The sequence below is a fragment of the Astyanax mexicanus genome, chromosome 6 (genome assembly GCF_023375975.1).
Source record: "Astyanax mexicanus isolate ESR-SI-001 chromosome 6, AstMex3_surface, whole genome shotgun sequence".
NCBI classification, from domain to species: Eukaryota; Metazoa; Chordata; class Actinopteri; order Characiformes; family Acestrorhamphidae; genus Astyanax; species Astyanax mexicanus.
The window spans coordinates 21299914-21320730 of record NC_064413.1 but is presented as its reverse complement, the minus strand read 5'-3'; the positions used below and the strand labels follow the sequence as shown (position 1 = coordinate 21320730).

General features: G+C 38.1%; 1 protein-coding gene across 3 annotated transcripts in view; it reads left to right on the top strand.

Moving 5' to 3' along the window:
* cep162 (centrosomal protein 162) overlaps positions 1-20817 on the top strand; it is a 68154-nt gene that overhangs the window by 10122 nt on the left and 37215 nt on the right. Inside the window, exons 5-14 of one of the 3 annotated variants that reach the window (XM_022674060.2) lie at positions 4943-5035; positions 7003-7317; positions 9486-9641; positions 10979-11150; positions 11263-11312; positions 12488-12549; positions 16066-16096; positions 16186-16311; positions 19415-19540; positions 19709-19894. In XM_022674060.2, the coding sequence (XP_022529781.2) occupies positions 4943-5035; positions 7003-7317; positions 9486-9641; positions 10979-11150; positions 11263-11312; positions 12488-12549; positions 16066-16096; positions 16186-16311; positions 19415-19540; positions 19709-19894 (1317 nt within the window). The remainder of the gene's footprint in view (positions 1-4942; positions 5036-7002; positions 7318-9485; positions 9642-10978; positions 11151-11262; positions 11313-12487; positions 12550-16065; positions 16097-16185; positions 16312-19414; positions 19541-19708; positions 19895-20817) is intronic. The other 2 variants (XM_022674056.2, XM_022674058.2) reach the window with 2 other exon arrangements.

Below are 20817 nucleotides of genomic sequence, written 5' to 3'. Positions count from 1 at the left end.
CGAAGGCAATAGAGCAGGCAGTTTTAATATAATGACAAGTGTATTTGCACTTTGCAAGCTAAGTTGCTGGTGAATTTATTAATATGTTCACAAACATTCAGCAGATACAGTGGGAAAATTAAGTATTTGGTCACATTTTTTAAGTTTTCCCACCTATGAAGATAGGAGATGTCTGTAATCATTATCATACAGAAAGGTCAGACGTTTTCTGTAGTTCTTGACTGCAGAAAAGTTTGCACACATTGCAGTAGGGATTTTGGCCCACTCCTCCATACAGATCTTTTCCAGATCTTTCAGGTCTCGAGGCTGTCGCTGGGCAACATTGAGTTACTGTTGGGTTCATGTCTGGAGACTGGCTAGCCAAATCCATGATCCTGAATTGCTTCTTACAAAGCCACACTTAGTTGCCCTGGCTATGGCCCAATCCCATTTCACCCATTGACCCTACCACTTACCTGATTCTTGTTAGGCTGGTAGGATAGGGGATTAGCCCTTAGATTAGCCCTTCATACAGAGATTTTTCAGATGCACACTTCAAACAGAGTGGTATGAGAATTACTAGTAAGGTGGCGCAACAAGCAACCAAAGAAACCCAATAATGGAAATATTGTCCTTGTTAAAAGTGAAGATTAGCTCTATATTACCATAGTTTAATGTGTAGTTTTAATGTTTTTATGGTTGAATACTTTATAGTAAGCATAAAAAAAGATCGCTAGTAGTTTGTCTCTGTTGCTAGCTAGCTTGCTAACTTTCCTGTTCCACCTTAAATGGTACAATAGACAGTAGGGCAGCATTTAAGGTGGAATGGAAAAATAAAATAAAAGCAAATCTAGGCTCATTTGAGCTCCCCATCACAGAGGAATTAAGGAATGGGCAATAATAATGTCTGCACCATCCCCCCTCTTTCTGAAGAAATACAAGCCCCTAAACTAGTTAACCAGCAGCTAAGTTACCGAACTTTAGCATTCCACTGCTATCCCATCAGCCTGGCAGGATATCGGGAGCTTGAAGTGTTGTCCCAATTCTATTTAATTTAATTTAAGCCCAATTAATACTACTGTGTCAAACCTACGGCGTAGCCTACACGTATCCACACGTATCCTAGTGGAGTGAGTTTGTATTTCTGTATCAGTGGCTCTGCGTCGCTCTGGAGTTTAAACCACAAAGATGGGAATCTGTGGGCGGCCCTGTGGACCAATCATAGCTGTGGCTGTCCGCGTTGTGTAGTTACATTTCCAGGGAGGTGCGCATCGATCTACTGCATAGGCTGCGCTGTAGTGTACACAGCGACGCATGGGCTATGTTGTAGGTCCGGCTCAGAAGTACAAACTGGCCTTGACACTTGAAAATAAATTGTAGTAAAATGGGATTGGGCCTATGTATTTGGGTCATTGTCATTCCGGAAGACCCAGCAATGACCCATCTTTAGTGCTCTTACATCCACCCTTCCTTCCATAAATTGCAGTCGTCCTGTGCCCTTTGCAGAAAAGCACCTTTACAGTTGGGATGGTGTCTCATGTGCTGCCGTGAACAGGGGGATCTTGCTTGCCCTGGTTAATGACATGAAGAGAGTTGGAACCAAAGATTCTCAAAGATTATCGTTAGTAAGACACTACACCACCATGGATTAAAATCCTTGTAGTTCTCGGATGATTCCTAACCTTTCTCAAAATCGTCTTTACCTCTCGAGGAGAGATCTTGCATGGAGCCCCAGACTGAGGGAGATCAACCTTGTGGTCATCTTGTGTTGTTGCCTTCTCACCAAGCTGATTGCCTCCTGTTTTCTAGCCCATCCCAGCCTTGTGCAGGCCTACATTTCTGTCCCTTGTGTCCTTAGATAGCTCTTTGGTCTTAGTATTGAGTGCAGTATGGGAGGGCTTCTTTAAGAAATAATAGCAGGTCTGTGAGAGCCAGAATTCTTGCTGAGTGGCCGGTGATCATATACCTATTTAATGCAATAAATATTAAAGAAAAATAGATTTTCTGGATCTCTCACAGTTGAAGTGTACCTATGATAAAAAAATCACAGACCTCTCTATTCTCACTGTATGAATGATGTCTTCCCAGCATATTGTGCAATAAATTCATAACACGTTTATCGTGACAGACCTACGCTGGAGGGAAATTGCAGTTGGACGTCATTTGAAATAAGTAAGCTGATCATCTCTGCTGCACATTACCGGTGTGGCCTTGTTTTCCCCAGACATTTAATAGTAGCTCATTTACGTGTGTTGTAGAAGGACTGCTTAAGTGAGTGGGGTCCCTGGCTGTGTGCTCTAATGGATGTTATATGACTGCCAGCCTGCATGAATGCATTCAATTTGCCTGTAATCAGAGTATGTAAAGAAAAGGCCTGAAAGCTTGTTTCATGTTATTTTGTTGAATGTGGTAGATGTTCTCTTGATGTTTTAACAAGCACTAAATGGATATTTGGTGATACTTTGCCATTGCATGATATTTGAGCGGTTCCTAAATCTTTGGATAGACAAAAAATGCTTCAGCTTAGCTGATGATCTCTACAAAAATTGTTACTTTGGGCATCAATAGTTCAAAATCATCAATAGTTTCATAAACATTTTAAAATCGATCCCTATTCCAAGTACGAGTGGGAATCACGGGTCATCTTAAGATACAATATTATTCGCACAATATCTCAGTAGGTTGTTCATAATAGCAATTATATCAGAATACTGTGGTTCTGCATTACTCAGTATATTGCAAAATAGTTCTCTACACTACTTCACAGTTTTTGTGTTACTGAAGAGAATAAAATACTCCTAAATAAGCAAATGCAGTTATTATGTATTAATTGGTGTCAATTTCTCAGAATTTGACAACAAATATATAATGCATAACTTAGCTTACTAGTTTCTCTTTAACATGCATACACTGACTGCAACTCGTCCAAGTGTGGCATTATTCCAAAATATGCATAAACTGCCATAAATCAGGAGTGTTTTTCAGCTGTTAATATGTGCAGGAAGATCACAAAGAAGCAACACTAAAATATTTTCAAACTGTGTATTATATGCCTACAGAAAAAATACATAAAACAAAAATACATGTACATGTATCAATAGCATTTTGCAAACAAAAGCAGTACTGTGTATAGCTGTATCAATATTTTATTACTAAATCACACCAAATGAGAGAAAAGGTATTTCAGCTCTCACAGAATTTTGTCTCTATTAGTGGCTTTACCTAGTTTGTTTGTTGTTTGTGTGTATGTTATACTGTATAGGCTACCAGTAGCGATGCCTCAAACCTAAAAGGTATTACCGTTGGCTACAAAATTGCAAAACATGTTATGAAAGTAAAAAAAAAAAATGGAATATGATAGAAGGGATATTTAAATATTATACATTTCTCCCTTCTATTTGTTATTTGTATACATGTATAATTCTGTGCTCATTTGCCTCGCTATTGTGCATTGGTCTTTAGTTTAAACCGCAAAGGTGGGAATGTGTGGCCGGGAACAAAAGGCTCAGAGGACCAATTACAGCTGCTGCTGTCCACATCGCACAATGCATAGGCTAAAGCATAGTGAATGTTATGGGTGTGCCATATTATATATTATTTATCCAGAAATATTGTGCCATATAATCCACCCCAAATTATCACATCAGGGTGCTACTTTTTTTGCTGTTTTTAGCAACAGAAAAATTCACACTTTTCTCATTTCCCAATATATATATACTAGAAACTAGGGTTGTGCCGATGGACGATATCATCCCAACATCGCGACGGATGGTAACCATCGCGATGCCACGCCCACTTTTTTTTTTTTCCCCAAAAACATGCACAAACTTTTGTTACTCGCCCCTTAAAAAATGCACAAAAGAAAATAAATTATGTAATTTCTATTATTATTAAATAAGGTCCTATCAAGCGAAGTAAAATATATAGAGACAGATCATGTCTGTCCAGTATTATTCATTTTACTTTAATGCTGGATATATGGAGATATATGGAAAACAGCATTAGTATTATGACATTCTGGATCATTGACTTTTGTTACAAATCTGATAAAATTCTTGTATTTTTTTATATCTCAGTTAGGGGTGTGCCATATCATATCGTATTCAATAGTAAAATTAAATTTTTATTTTGTTGAAGTAGTGTAATTTGGGAATCATTTTTTAATTCAGTGTTTTGTCTTATCACAAAGAGTATTGTTATAACGAAAATACAATGAAATATTGTGAAATTATTTTAGGGCCATATCGCCCACCCCTAGAGCATGTGGCGATGTGTAGGGTATGCATAGGCTATGATGTAGCCATTACACCTCGACTGGATATATTATTAATCATAGAAAGTCTATATATTTTGTATTTTAATACAATAGGAAAGAAACGTAGTTAATGCAAAACATATTTAAAAATATCATATTTAGCTTAATATCAAGCATTTAAAAATAATTATTAAGATAAAATTTAGATAAAAGAACATTTTAATGAAAAAGTTAATGTAAATTTTTTGACGATTGGTATATACACACTAGGTATAGCATATGGGCTGTGGTTGCACACACTTATGTTGAGAGAGGTTGTTAACTGTAAATATTCTAATAAATTATATCAGTACTAGTTATGAACAAGAACATGAACAAGTGGAGCTCAAGAGAAGACAAATAAAATACAAGTAGAATTTAGGATATGGGCCCTTTTTAATCAGTTTATAATTTTATGCATCCAAGCATTTATTCATCCCAATAGTTCTCTGAATTGCCATGGGTTACGTTGCTAAAAGACCTTTTAAAAGCATGTGTAGAATGTAAACCTAGCATAGTGATTTCCGGAAATTATAGTGTGTAAAATCCTCAATTTCCTAGAGTGTTTTAAACTTCTTTTTTTTTTTTTTTCAAAACTTTTTTTTTTGTTTTTTGTTTAACAGCAGTTGTTACTGATTTCCTTATTTCCTTACTTATTTCCTGCCCCAGATGAAGCTGCTAAATATAGATTCATCAAGCGTAAAAACACTGAAGCCTCAGACGTTCAGGAGCGGAACAGGCAGAGACCGAGTCCATCTCCGGGTACAGCTCTGTGAATAGGAACATTAGACGTGTTTGAGTAGCCGAGTAGCCGAGTAGCTCTTCCCAGAAATCCCCTTTTTACGTAGTTCCTTTCATAACTCTGAGGCCTGTCACAATAATTATGTTATTGATTATCATACAGTACCGGTATATGAATGAAGTTTATTAAAAAAAAACAATGCGTGTGTGAAGGAGTAAGTGAATGTGAGGGGTAATACGTGTCTGAGTGCAAGCGTAAGTACAAGTGAGTGAGAGCGTGTGTGAGAGCGAGCGAGCGTGTGTGAGTGAGAGCGGTTGTGAAGGAGAAAGCGAGTGTGAGAGAGAATACGTGTTTGAGTGCAAGCATAAGTACAAGTGGGTGAGTGTGTGTGCGTGAGAGCGTGTGTGCGGGAGAGCGTGTGTGAGTGAGAGTGTGTGAAGGAGTAAGTGTGAGAGGGAATACGTGTCTGAATGCAAGCGTAAGTACAAGTGAGTGAGAGCGCGTGTGAGTGAGAGCACGTGTGAGTGAGAGCGTGTGTGAGTGAGAGCGTGTGAAGGAGTAAGTGAGTGTGAGAGGGAGTACTCACTTGTACTTACCTGCAAGCGTAAGTACAAGTGAGTGGGAGCGTGTGTGCGTGAGAGCGTGTGTGAGTAAGAGCGTGTGTGAGAGCGAGCGAGCGTGTGTGAGTGAGAGCGGTTGTGAAGGAGTAAGCGAGTGTGAGAGAGAATACGTGTCTAAGTGCAAGCATAAGTACAAGTGAGTGAGAGCGTGTGTGAGTGAGAGTGTGTGTGTGTGTGAGAGCGTGTGTGAGTGAGAGCGTGTGAAGGAGTAAGTGTGAGAGGGAATACGTGTCTGAATGCAAGCGTAAGTACAAGTGAGTGGGAGCGCGTGTGCGTGAGAGCGCGTGTGCGTGAGAGCGCGTGTGCGTGAGAGCGCGTGTGCGTGAGAGCCCGTGTGCGTGAGAGCCCGTGTGAGTGAGAGCGTGTGTGAGTGAGAGTGTGTGAAGGAGTAAGTGAGTGTGAGAGGGAGTACTCACTTGTACTTACCTGCAAGCGTAAGCACAAGTGAGTGAGAGCGGTGGTGAGTGAGAGCTTGTGTGAGTAATTGAGAATGTGACTGAGTGCGTGAATGAGAGCTTGTGTGAGTGCGTGCATGTGCGAGTGTGAGAGCGTGCGTGTGTGTGAGTACGTCCGTGTGTGAGAGCGTGCGTGTGTGTGAGTGTAATAGGGAATGCGTGACTGAGTGCTAAGTGTGAGTAGGTGAGTGGGAGTGTGAGTGAGTGAATATTTGAGTGAGTGTGTGTGTGCGTGAGACCATGCGTGTGAGTGCTTGTGAGGGAGTGCAAGCGTGAGTGTGAGAGCGTGCGTGACTGAGTGTGTGTGTGAGTGCGTGTGTGTAAGAATAAGAGAACCTTGGTGTAAGAGAGTAAACTGTGGGTAAAAGCAGGGACCAGACTTGTTAGAATTATTAATTTGCATTAAACATATAATAACACATTAATTTGTCTAGATTATTCGCTTGTAATAAGCTTAATAAGCATTTTATGTGTTTTTTTTTTAACATTATTATAATCTTATGCCAATGTCTGAAAATCCACTGAAATATATCCAGTGCTCTTTAAATGGATGTAATTACATCACTTCATATCATTATACTACTGGAAATAATAGAAATCATATAGCATTAAAAGAACAGTAATATTGATTATCACAATTTGTTCTGGGGCTAAACATTATCCAAACAAAAAAAGCTATTGTGACGAGCCTAATAACTGTATTTTTCTTGTCATGTGTTCCTTAAATCCCTCTACCTTAGCTGTACAGTGGTGACGCCCACCTGTGACTGTGATTGGTGTGCTGACCTTTCTACTTACAGCCTGTTTACAACCCTGTTACTATGATTACCGTTTTTTTCTGTTTTACTGTCTAATTTATTTATAAGTTCTTCGTCTTGCTCTTCTTTCGCCCATCCACTTTTTCCCCCTTAGTCCCCTGTAAGCCCACCCCTAAACCTCGCAGCAAGGTCCTCGACAGGGCCAACCATCTGGACAAGACCTGTCTGCCTTATCAAGAGACTTCCCAGAACACAGACACTACAGACGAGCCAAAAAAGCTGTTTACCAAGGAGTGCAGTCGTTCAGAAGACAAGAAGGCCACTGAAGATGACTCTCCCTCTGAGTCAGATAGTTCATACATGGCTGAGCACTTCCACAGCACGCCTAGACAGACAAGTGTCATTCTGACAGACTCTGATAACGCTGCCTCAGAAAGTGGGGTCAGTGATTCATCGAGTAGTGACAACGGTAAACCTCTAACGGCCCTTTCACATAGAGTTCACGATTCACGATATTTTTCATACATTAAGAACAGATCATTTTTTCCTCATCATTTTGGAATAGCAATAACACAATCCTACTCATTAAGACTTCCCCCATCATTGGTAATGAAGACTCAGCACGAACTTCCTCTGATACACAGAGGAAAGCGCAGCAACACAGTTTTAATACATCAGCCAGCAAACACTGTGCTGACCAACATCACTTTGGGAGTGATGAGGACACAGAGCACCATCTACCCAATCAGAGAGAGCAAGGCCAATCGTGCTCTCTCGGCTGCTGATGGCAAGCAGGATGATCCGAAAGTCTATCTGGCAACCCTTGGATTAGCGTCTCAGCACTTTGAATAAGTTTTTTAACATAGTGGAATTTTAACATCGACTCTGATTCATTTTTTAGGTGCTCTGTATTGAACCAGACCGTCCATGCTCTCTTTTAATGGTTGCTATTTTTGTTTCTATCTCTCACTGTCTGCTTTCTGCTCTCTCTTTTTTTTTTTTTTTTTTGCTCTCTTTAATTTTCTTCTCCTCACGAGTGTTCATTAGCTGTAGCTCATGACCCTTTTTGGAGATAAACAGACTGTGGTACTCTTAAGCCCTATCTGGATGGGATTAGTTTCTCAGGGGGTCCTGGGTTAATTTTCTCTTTTATGGGGGCTCCTCTGTGATTTTATTCCTGTCCAGAACAACCATGTCTGTGTTTTTCTTAGACATCCTCTGAATTACTTACTGTTTTTCGCTAAACTTTGTGGTTCTCTGACCATTTTAATGCCGTCCAGATGCACATCTGAGTTTAGTCACCTCGTGTTTAATAAAATAGCTATTTGTCCACTGCCATGCACCATAATTACACTTTGGGTGAGCGTTTGTGGAAATAGAGGAGCTACTGAACGTGATGTCATGTGACCAAGAAAGCCAAAAAACTCACTGGTCCTCCTGTTTTTTCAACTGCAGTCCAGATGCAAGAGTTGAAGTGTGAAATATTTTTCACAGATGCCCCCCTCAGAAACTAATCCCACCCAGATAGGGCTTTAAACCAGTAAAAAAAAAAAAAAAAAAGAAGATGGCTACACAGTTATGTCAATTGTATATTGTAGTTACCCTAGGCATTTTTTTAGTCACCATATCATCACTTGTTTTAATAGCTTTAGTTTTCTGCTGTGTTCATTTGTTAGTTCTGCAGCCTTTATGATGGAGCTCTGCTGCTCACAGATCTCAGCTCTGATTGGTCGGATTGGTGTTAACACGTCCGACAACGCAGGAAACCGAGCAGTTGCTTTGCCTATAACAGCGTTTACTTTAATAGCACTTTTGTCCATCAACATTTGTGTCTTTTCATACTGGGGAAATAAATAAATACATACGTATAACAATCAGCCGTAACATTTAAACTGACAACCGATAATCTAGTGACCTAGTGATCTAGTCATGGATGCCCAAGTCTCAATAATGCTCATGATACCTGGAAGTGTTTTACTACAGTACACCTTTAGAAATCACTCAACATCTAAATAATAGTTGACCTTAGGATTTGAAGTGTTATTCAGAAGGAGGATAAAGGTTTTCAGGAACATTCAATGGAAAAGTGAAGACTGATATGGGAAACATTTATTAAACTATACGTATACAGATGATGTGCGTAACACATTCGTAGTACATGTGTAATGAAACATGCCATACATATGTTGCTTGGTGTTGTGTTTCCAAAATTTAACGAAAATAGCTTTAATTCAAGTTCGTTATGAAACAAGAATGTTTGCTGGTTGTTTGACTTCTTCAGATTCATGTTTTGACTCTCACTTGACTCTGAAGGTCAGAGTTGAGCACCTCGGCTGCTCTTAAAGCATGAATCCTTTTTCAGATTAAATTACCAGCAGCAGCGGCGTCTCAGCAATAAAACTATTAAACACTCTTTTCCCAGCATCTATAGATGTTCAGATAAAAGCATCGGCTCTTTCCCCTTGTGTTCTTGAAAAATGTGTTTCTCATAACTGTTGGTCCACACAATATAACTATAACTCATGTCTCAGATGTAAATTACTAATCTTTGCAAAGACAAGGGAGTTAAAGCACCATAATTCACAATTTCTCATGTCTTTGAATTTAAATAAAACGACTCAGTCTTATTCTTTATAGGACTGTTGGCGTCTGGGAAGACTTTTCGCAAATCCTTAAGGAAGTCTCAGCCCATCCAGGAGGTTGATGAAGAACAGGCGTCACAGGGGCACCACCCTGAGAATAAGTCCAGAGGCGATGCAGTCATCTTCAGCAGAGACAGTCTAGAGCCAGGAGGTTGGTCCCTCACCACAGTTCTCTTTCTTCCATTGCTATTGTTGACCAAGGTTTGCTGATTTTGTTGCTTAATCACAAATGATTCACCTAATTTGTTATATAGTAATTGTACAGATTTTAAAAAAGCTTAATTTAACGAACAAGATATAAACACGTCAAATAGTATAAAAAGTAAACAAAAGAAAATAATAATCATTTTAACAGCATATATGTGTATTAAGAATGCCAGATATTGGTTTTTAAAACGTACATATACATAAATACAAATTGGACCCAATAAATATATGTTTTTTTTTTTTTATTGTGTCTGCTGGTGTTGACAAAAACAGCGCACTATTATTGAAGGTCTATTTTTTGGTGTTTTTTAATACATAAGGCACATTTTAAGCAACAATAGTAAGGAATTAGAATGTCCCCATGTTAATCTACTCAGATTTCTCTTTTGAAAACAGTACGCTTAGCTTTCCAATATTTTCAACAGCGTGGTTAGCACTAGTAAATGCTGCCCGACTACGCTACACAAGCCAGGGCTATCAGCTAGCAGTTCTACCCACGTAGCTTGTTTTAACACAGTAAACACTGCAGTTTGCGGCTAATGCTAATACAGCTTAGGGCTGGAGCTCAATCTCCTTTATAATGCTGTACTTCAGCGGAGTGTTTTTACTACTCCTTACAACCTGACTGGTAGAATTAATACATAGGGCGCACTGATGATTTTTGGGAAAATTTAAGAATTTTAAGTGCACCTTATAGTGCGAAAAATACAGTAATGACTGGAAAAATGTCAATTTTATGAATAAAATACAAATTAAAATGTTGCATTTGTACATTTCTTAACACCCAAGACCTTTCTCTATAATGTTATACCTTCAGATTTTGTAATTTAACCAGACACACTGCTTTGCAAAGTGCATGACACACAGACAGGCTTATATAGGCTTAACACTTTAAATAGGGCTGTACAAAAAATGATATCAATATATATATCACAATGTGAAAATTTTCTTGAAATTTTAATATACCATATTTACAGCATCTGTCATGAAGTGATGCATGTTATGAATTTGTTCATTTTTATGTCAAAGGTTTGTAGTTACAGAATATCGAAATTATATTGCATTAATAAGTAAATTATAATATGCATTTTGGGGGTATCTTCCAGCCCTAGATTAAACTATCCAGAACATTTGAACATTTGGTTGAATTGTCCTTTAATTGATCAGTTTAATAAGTGTATATGAGCAGAAAAAAGACCCTCTGCACTCCACCCTTTCTTCCCTCAACAAAAGATTTGACCCTCTATTCAATCATTTGTCTGTTTTTTGGGGTGTTTACAGAATCACTGGTGTTGTCTCGATCTGCACAAAGTGCAGGTGACTTTACCCTGGACGAGGAGGAGAGGGTAAAGTTTTTTTCCAACCTCGACAAAAGATCTGACTCTTTGAATGATGACCCCAGACTGAACAAAGACCGAGAAACCAGCAGCTCCACTGTCGCCTCACCAAAACGGTGCCTTCCTACACATAGCTGATAATTATCAGAGAAAACTGAGTGCTTTTATGTGGATATTAAATAATTCCTGTTTCCTGATACGGTTTTAATTTGAACCTTTTTCTTTCAGGGAGAGAACTGTGTCTGTAAACCAGAGGGATTCTGTAAAAGACAACACACGTAAGGGCATTATGATGACTCAATGTCTGTATATACGCATTGATTCTATGGTTCCAGTCCCTTCTTTTCTATAAAAAAATAAACGTGAAATATGCGCTAATAGCATACTTACTAAAAACAAATGTGTCTGTTGTCTGTTAATACAACCAATGAATTAATTTCAACTTTACTACTACCCACCATCTTGTGATAATATATGGGCTATTCCACCGAATGGGTACAATTTCTGTCCTAAGGAAATTACATGTATAAATGTGCACACAAAATAACATTTATATTATTTATTTATATTATAATAAAATAAATTTTATTATTAAGCATAATGTCTTGTACATTGACCTAAATGTAAAAGTAAGATATGTAATTAAAACATGAATAAAAACTACCTAGAACACTGAAATAGCATTTGTTGCCTGTCCCCACTCAGTTTATAGTCTCTAACTGTAAATGTTACCATGAAATCGAGATGTGACTCCAAATCCCATTTATGATTAAAAAATATTTTTTTCTAATAAATTCGTAATATTTAAGTTAAAATTTTAGTTGTGTTCCTGGCCTTTACTTATTTCTGTTTACATAACACATTACCCCACCTGAAAAACCTGAACATTCTACAAGTCACATCTACAACAGGAAGTTACATCAGTTGGTTCTTCTGAAGGTCATGGGAAGAACAAAATTAAGTTTCCTCATTTATTCTTCTGGTTATTTGATTTTAAAATAAACACTTTCTTGAGAGAAAATCAAAAGAATTAGTGGACTTGCTTTTAAACATGTTTTTTAGATGTCACATGAGTTTTGTAACCATTTTAGGATTATAAACCTTTTAAACAATTAAGGAAAAAACATAAGTTGGAATAATTTACAACAAGCAAATGGCACCCATTCAGTGGTATGACTAATATTTCTGGAAGAAAATAAAAAATGTCAATAATAGCACAAGCAAAACTAAAAGTTGAAATTAAACAAAGAATATGGCAAATGGACTGTTTTGTAATTGAAACATAGAGAAATGGATGCAGAGTCCCATTATAGAAGCTCTGTACACACAAACAAAATCACATTAAAGATCTGTGCAGGCTTTCTCGTTTTTAGAGCTGTTGTGCTGTGCTGATAGATGGATGGATGAATAGATGGATGGAAAATGAGAAATCTGTCACTTGTGTTCACTACAGCGTCCCCTGCCTACAGTGAAGATTTTGAGGATGAAGTAAGTGAGAAGAAATCTGAAGAAAAGGTGAGTAGATATTTTAAGGTCTTCACTTTGGTATTTATTAATTTAGCTTATTATTATTTTTTTTTTTTGCTAAATGCATTTGATATGGTGCAAAGATTATCACCCATAAGCCTCCACAGGGCTCAAAACAAGACAGCAAAATTGCTTTTTGCAATAGAAAACTGATGTAGTAAATTATTCAAGAGAATTGTTCTCCAGCGGTTTTATGTAATTATTTTGGCAAAATAAAGGCCATAATGCATGTAGTCACACGTTCAAGGCCATTACTGCTGCACACTAATTTGCGCGTTCAGGGCATGATGGTTTCATTTTCCTCCCTTTTCTAGTGTAAAGAATATTCATTTGCAAATAGGTCAGAAGGTTCCTTTTTGTTTAAATAAAATTATTCTGTATTCACACACAGTCAGGATGTGATGATGCAGTTTTGTGTCTTGTGGAAGTACACCACATTTGCTTAAATTTGAAAAGACTTCATGCTTTTATGTATAAAAACAATAATACTGTCTGTAATGTGTAGAAACAAAATGTGCAAGGCTGTTAATTTTTTTTTTTTGAGCAAAAGAATTGTGGCACTCCACAAAGATGGGATAGGATAACACCCTAAAACTAGACACATAGATACAGCATGATAGTCAAGGTCATACAGCATTTTTTCCAGGACTGGTTCCAATCAGAACAGGCCTCCCCAGGGTCAACCAAAGAAGTTGTGTCCACAAGTTCAGTGTAATATCCAGAGGATGGCTTTAAAAATAGATTCATGAGTACTGCCAGCAGTACTTAGACCAGGGGTCTCAAAGTAGCGGCCCGCGGGCCACATGCGGCCCGCGACGCGGTTTCATACGGCCCCTCACGGGTTAACAAAATAAACATACATCTGGCCCGCAATTCAATTTAATTATTTATGCTTTATTATGTTCGTTTTCATATTTTATCTTAACTTGTATTTTGGTGTGTGTGTTTTTTTTTTTTTTTTTTTGCTTACGCTGCGTTGCCTGTTTTAGTAGTCTTCAGTAGCCTTCAACAGTCTAACCTTGCAGCCGTGGTGTGTTCTAAACTCCGTAGTTATAAACATCCTGAGGTTAGCAGCGCGCTAACTGACCTGTTTATAATGTAATCCGAGCAGTGCCTCCGTGACGCTGCTCTAAACTGCTGCTGTTAGCTGCTTGGGCTGAAAGATGAACTGTAGAGAGCTGTATTATCCGGTTAGTGGGGTTATTTTATTTCATACACAGAAGAACTTACAAATTTTTAAAAACGCTCCAGACTGGCTCAGCTGAGCCCTGTAGCCCGTGGCTGGGCTGCAGCTCTGACTAAGCAAAGACTGCGGGCTTGTGGTGCTGCAGCTGCAGCTCCGACTAGTGGTTGGATGAGGAACTGCTAAATCTGAGGAAATGCTAAATCTGTCACAGCTCACAATTTTTGATTTTATATGTATTAAGCCTTATTTCAGTATCAAACGTTTTGATCAAAGTTAATATAACTTATAAATTAAAAGGATTTATGTTAATAGAGCAACAAGCAACCATTTTTCCATGCAACTGTAATATTTGATTGAATAAATAGTATATTGAGAGTTATTTAACATTAAGGAGTAATTACATTCATTTTGTATTACATCTGGTTACATTTTCTTATATTTATAAGTTACATCTGGCCCTCAGAGGACAGCCAATATGCCAATGTGGCCCTCGGCAAAAATGAGTTTGAGACCCCTGACTTAGACCATATGCCACACACTGCATCAACTTTGGCTGCATGGCACTTTGCTAAAAGAAGGCCTCTTCTGAAGCTGATACACAAGAAAGCCTGCAAACATTTTGCTGCAGACCAGCCGTCTAAATGCATGGATTCCTGGAACCATGTCCTTTGGTCTGATGAGATCAGGATAGACTTTGAGAGACTTTGAGAAGCAAGTCTCCAGATCTAAACCCTGTTGATGGTCTCCAACACCGACCAGCTCTGTGGAAGAGGATTCCAGTGGCAACCTGTGAAACTCTGGTGAACTCAATACACAAGAGAGTTAAGGCAGTTGACAGTTTTTACATAATTTGTCCATTTCCTCTTAGCGGTATACTCTTTGTAGTTTAGACATTAATGCCTTTCTTACAAGAGGCTCTCTTACAAAAATGTGAGGGGTGTACGGTACTCACTTTTGTGATACATTGTAAATATTTCTTTTAGAACTGCTAACAGTTTCCTATACATCTGGCGCTCAAGGACTTTAAGGCATTGGCATTGAATCCTTAGTGCATTTACAGTATTTTTCTGTATTGCATTAAATGAAAACCTAAATTATAGCACATAAATCACTAATATGAAATGTAACTTTTACATTACATGCAGGAATTCCAATATTTAAAGAAATAACTTTTCACTTGAAATAGACCGGCTATGTACACTACTGCACAAAGACATGTCTTGCTTAAAAAGAAGCTTTCTTGTGTGGGATGGATGAGAAGAGACTTTTATTATAGAAGTCAACTTCATAGATAATAACAATCTAGACTGCTTCAAGTCTTTATTATAATCAACTCGCCTGTTATGGCACTTTCACTTGGCCTTTAGTCTCCAAATTAGCATATTAGCATATTCTTATATTTTTAGCATTTTCCAAACTGTAGAACTAGCAGATTTTAAATGTTTTTAAAAGGTAAACACAGCTTCTGTCTGGCATGACAGTAATTGTGCTAAATATTACCATATTTTTTGCAATATAAGGCGCACTGTATTGTAAGGCGCATTTTAAAAGACACTATAAGGAACTTCTAATTCAGCAGGTCTCCCCACTGGGTGGTGGTGGGGGGTAGCTATTTAAGTTAAGTAAAGCTAAGCTAAGTAAACAAAACTGTAGTAAAAAAGTCAAATGTGTGCTGGATGTTCATCTACACAGATTTCTCTCCTGAAAACTGTTTATTCAGGGGAGAAAAGTGCTTCTGTTTATTTACAGTAAGCTTAGATTCCCAAATTTCTCTAGCACTAAGGCTGGAGTGTTAGCATTAGCGGCTAACCACTATCGGTTAGCTAGCTTATGTCCCCCGACAGAGCTACACTGAGGAGCCCTAAGTGTTCCTGTAAGCTGTAAGGGCGATTTGTCCCACGTAGCTTGTTTTAACACGGTAAACACGCAGACTACAGGTCCAAATACTCACCTTGGAACAATGAAAGAGCTAGCTCGATTAGTGGGTCATGCTAATGCTGCTCCAGCAGTGCTAGCTGGGGTAAGCAGCAGGCTACAGGGCGATAATACTCACCTCTGAATGGGGGAAATAGCGGTTAGCGGCTAATGCTATTCCAGTCTCAGTGCTGGAGGCCTAAACTGAAACTCCTGTATAACGCTAAACTTCAGCAGAGTGGCTTTACTGCTCTTTACAACCTGACTGGTAAAATTCATACATAAGGCACACTGGCGATTTTTGGGAAAATAAGAGGATTTCAGATGCACCTTATAGTGTGAAAAATACAGTGTGTATTAAATATTATGAATGCTTAATTTGTTTCTTTGTTTTATTTTTCCAGAAACCTGAAAGGCGTGGCATGCTGGCTAAAGGTGAGCAACCAATAGGTTGTGTTTTCTTGTGTTTGTTTCTGTGTCTTTTCACACAAATTGAAGCATAACCATTTGTTCTTTCCTTCTAGTGTCTCTACATGACTCTCTGAATGACACAGATGCAGATCATGTGGCAGCTCTCATAAATTATGGTGCAGCAAGGACCAATTGGCCCATCTCCCAAAAGGCAGAATCAGCGGGACCAAGTGCTCCAGGTCTGTTCATATCTGTGGATCTGTGTGGTTATGTGTTTTTAATCCTTTCTGTATGTGGCACATATTTAACCACTATCACAAGTGTGCTTTAGCAAACTGTAGGTGATCTTCTTACACTGTTTTTAAAAAAGTGGAAGATCTGAGTTTGTGTTCACACTTGATTTTTCAAATCGTGTTTAATCTCCGCTGTAATCACTACAGTTAGGAATAAATGCTGTCTCTGCTGTTGCTCAGAGAACAGGGGGGTATTCCAGAAAGCGGGTTAAGTGACAAAACCGGGTAAGTAAACTCAGGATTTTCCGTTCCAGAAACCGAGCTTAGAGAGAACCTGAGTCAGTTACTATAGCAACTTACGCTCAAAAGCTAACCTGCTCGCTGGCAGGTTAACTTACACCGAACTCAGGGTTACGGGCACTTTTTTTCATGCAAGCGGATCCAGTTGATATTGTAACACAAACTATTCGCACGTTACCGTTTTTCCTCGCTGTCAATTTTATACCTAAACAATATTTTAAAGCCACACATTTAAAATATCATGCATTGAGGATCATCCCTTACATCTTTGCAGACTTTATGCATTCTTTGCCAATGGGTCTTTTTTGTACAATGTAGGAGATGCTGAACACATAGATAAGGCAACTGTATGTTGGTCAGTCCGCAGAGTATGCATAGCTTTAACAGTAAACTTGATCAGGGTTATCCTATGTTTTTGATTTATTTATTTCCTGAAGGAATAAAATGCCAACAAGTGAAGTTTGTCCTTATTCTTGGTAAAAACAGATATATACACTCACAGCAACTACTCCCACCTTTAATTTATATTCCAGCAACTCAATTTCCAGTCTTGTCTGTTTTATTTGCAGTTTTATGTGTTCCTTTTGTAGATCACACTTCTCAATTAGGTTTTTTTAGGTGAACCTAGTATAAATCTTTAATAGCCATCTTGAAAGAAAGACAAAAATACCATGTTTTGCTCAAATAAATAGCTTTGTGTTCATAATAGTTTTGATATTTGTTGAGACATTCTCACTGTTCCAAGCTGAGCTTTGGAGGTGGATGGTTCCTCATCAGATTCCTGATCATCAGTCACATTCTGTTATAGGACAGTCACACACATTACCGTGTTTAATCAAATTAAATATTATGATTAACATATTTAACATACTGTACCTTCATAGGCCTCCCAGGATCCCCCCATTCTGAGGCAGTAGAGATTGTTTCATCATCATCCTGAATTTAGATTTTTTTTGTTAAACACTGATATTTATTCACATCAAGTAAAATTTGGGAACATTAAGATAACTTACAACTGTAGGAGGCTCATTTAGTTGCATCATTTTAGTAGCATTAAACATGTTAAGAATATCAATGCAGTTCACAGTTTATGAACTATAAACTAATAAATGTAATGAACATGCCTTTTACATAATGAGGTGTGTCCTGGGGGGTTGATGGCTCAGATGAGCTCCCTCCAGTGATTCCATGAGTGATGGGCCTCCTACTGTTCTGTGAAAGTGCCAGCTCCTCTGCCTGGGTAAAAGGTGGCGGTGGTGCCCCCTCCTGTTTTTCTTACCTCAGCCTTTTTCCTATTAGCTACAAAACCATAATTAACTGTAGGGCAAACTAAGCTTGATAAAAGTAAAAACATTAGGTAGCTGTGTACAAGTCATACCACTTTGGACTATGTTTTTATATTTCATCTTCACTTGCTGCCATGTGCGTTTAATCCCACTTGGATTACACCTAGGTTAATTTAAAAAAAGAAAAGGGTACAAATCAAGACAAATAAAATTTTTAAATAATAATAACTTAACAATTAAATTAAACAACAATTAAAATATTTTTCCATGTGTATTGTTGTGAGTTTTTAATTTTTAGTTTAACTCACGCATTGACTCTGTCAGCTATTTTTGCCCAAACTGAATCCTTTGCTTTGCTGCTGCTGAATTGCTTTTATGTCTGAATATGATTTTATACTCTGCATACGCAGACATTAATATTTTCTGCTCAATATGGGTGAAATATGATTCCTTGTGCTTTCCCTCATTCATTTTCATGGTCAATCCCTGTTTCAGCGCTCCATTGAGAATGCCTGTTTGTAGGTAGCCGTGAACGCGCTTCAGCTGGGTTTAACCTAATCAGAGTTGAGTAACCTAACTCTGATCAGCTGCTGTGGAACTGAAAACTCTGAGTATGACGCGGTGAGGTAAGTCAACTCGGAGTTCAGGGTTAGGTTTGGAGTTTGTTTAACCCGCTTTCTGGAATACCCCCCAGGATCTTCTTCCTGTATTTACTTTCTTGCTTCCATCCCACACAAGTCTGACCAATAGGCAGAGAGAACATTCTCACATGGTTTGTTGTGATGCATTTTGGTGCACTTGCCTTTTCCCTGTGTAAAAACAAACCAAACCAATGGGGAATACTCCAAGTTTATGCTAAATGATTCTAGCAAGAGCAGATTACTTGTGGTGTAAAAATGTCAGTAGCTGTTTTTTTTTTTTTTTTTTTTTTTTTACCAGTTTTATAATAAGGATTAGGAACAGGGTTAAGTTTAGAACCAGGATGAGGATTGGGTTTAAGTTTTGGGTTGAGATTATAGTTAGGGTTAGAGTAAGGACCAAATGAAGGATCAGGGGAATTAGTATTCACTTGAATGTGAGTTAACGTAGGGGTGCTGGGCAATTTATCGGAAATTAGTCTCACCAATATTGATTAGATTTTTTTCTATTCTATTCTATTAATAATTTCCAAACTGTGTGGGTTCATGTACTATCCTCCTTCACGCTATCACGTGTAGTGTAGTAACTTGCAGTCTGCAACATGGAATCTAAAACCTGAGCCAACTAAGCATCTCGGGCAGCTTGTACAAAGAAAAATGCTGTATCCATTATATATTCATTTTTTGTGTATTAATAGTCAAACAAGGTAAAGGGTTTAATTATTCTTAATAATGATTTGAGATCATATTGGCTAGCTCTGTGCTAAAGGTAGCATAAGCATCTTCAAAGTATCTTAATACAAATAAAGTTAAACCATAATACAAATAAAATCTTAATAGTTCTACCAACATAGCTATTATTATTTTTTTTCTTTTTTCTTCTAGCGTCCCTTTTTGACTCTCTAAACTCCACGGATGCAAGTCAGATGGCTCCTCTGGGACACTGTGGTGCAGAAAGTACTGAACGGCCCAACTCTAGAATAGCAGAGGCAGCAGGACAAGGTGTTCCAGGTCTGTTCACATCTACTTATCTTATAGATGAAAAACAAGGGAATGTTCTGAAATTTTTATTATTTTCTTGTTTTTCTGCATATTCTCTCTCTCTGTCTGTTTTTCTTTCTCACTTTCTGTTTTCCCGTTCTCACCCTCTCCTGCTCTCTGTTTCTCTGTACTTTTTAGGTCAGTCGTATGGTCAGAGTGGTGCGAGTGAGGTGGAGGCTCTGCAGGAAGCCTACCGGCAGATCAGTCACTCTGTGGCAGAATGTGAGACTGACAGGCTACCGGAGTCCAGCAAGAGTCCAGTCTCTCCTGCCACTCCAGAGTGCTCTGCAGGAAGCTTCAGGCATGCCTCCACAGCAGGGTCAGGTCAGTCAGAGTGACAGGAAACCAGCAGGGAAGCTGTGTTTACTCATAATAAGCTCTTTAGTGCTCTGTGTCCTTTTGACAACATGTTTATTATGGGTGAGCGGTATGGCACTAAAAATATCACATTATTCCAGACTGAATAATACTAAGAGTGTTCTTGTCAATGTAACAAAAAATGTTTAGTAATTATTATTTATAGTAATTATTATTTTTAAGAACAAATGTTAATTTTATTAAGTTCAAAAGCTTACAGACAACAAAATCTGTAATCATTTATCTATCCACCTTATTCTGCATGATGACAAGGAAGGGGCTGTATTTGTTTACTTCATGTTATTGATATAGACTACACCAACAGTTCTGATAAATGTACAGAATGAGTAGTTTAATATTTTTAGTTTGTTAAAGGGTGTCTTAGTAATTAGACAATGTTCGTACGGTCATGGAAAAACTGGAGTTCCTTGAGTTTGAAAATAGCAATTTCCAGGTCTGGATAAGTTTTGGAAAAATAAAAATACCTTGGAAAAGTCCTGGAAATTTGCTGTACAATTTATTGTGTTTCTGTTTATGGACTGAGAAAAGCTACTTTTGGTTTTTAAAAAATTGATTTAATGTTTGAACAAATCCATCCAACCCTTCGCATTAGCTTGTTGCCTTTCGATTGAAGTTTCAACTATAATTCTACATTTGCCAAGTGAGAGAAATGCTAATTTAATGCTGGCTGGCTTAATTCATACAAATTTGCACTGGATGTGAATCTACACAGATTTCTCTCCTGAAAACTGTTTATTTGGGTGAGTAAAGTGCTTATGTTTATTTACAGTAAGCTTAAATGTCTAGGTTTCCACTGAAGCTGGAGCATTAGCATTAGCGGCTAACCGCTAGCAGGTAATGCTAATGCTGCTCCAGCAGTGCTAGCTGTG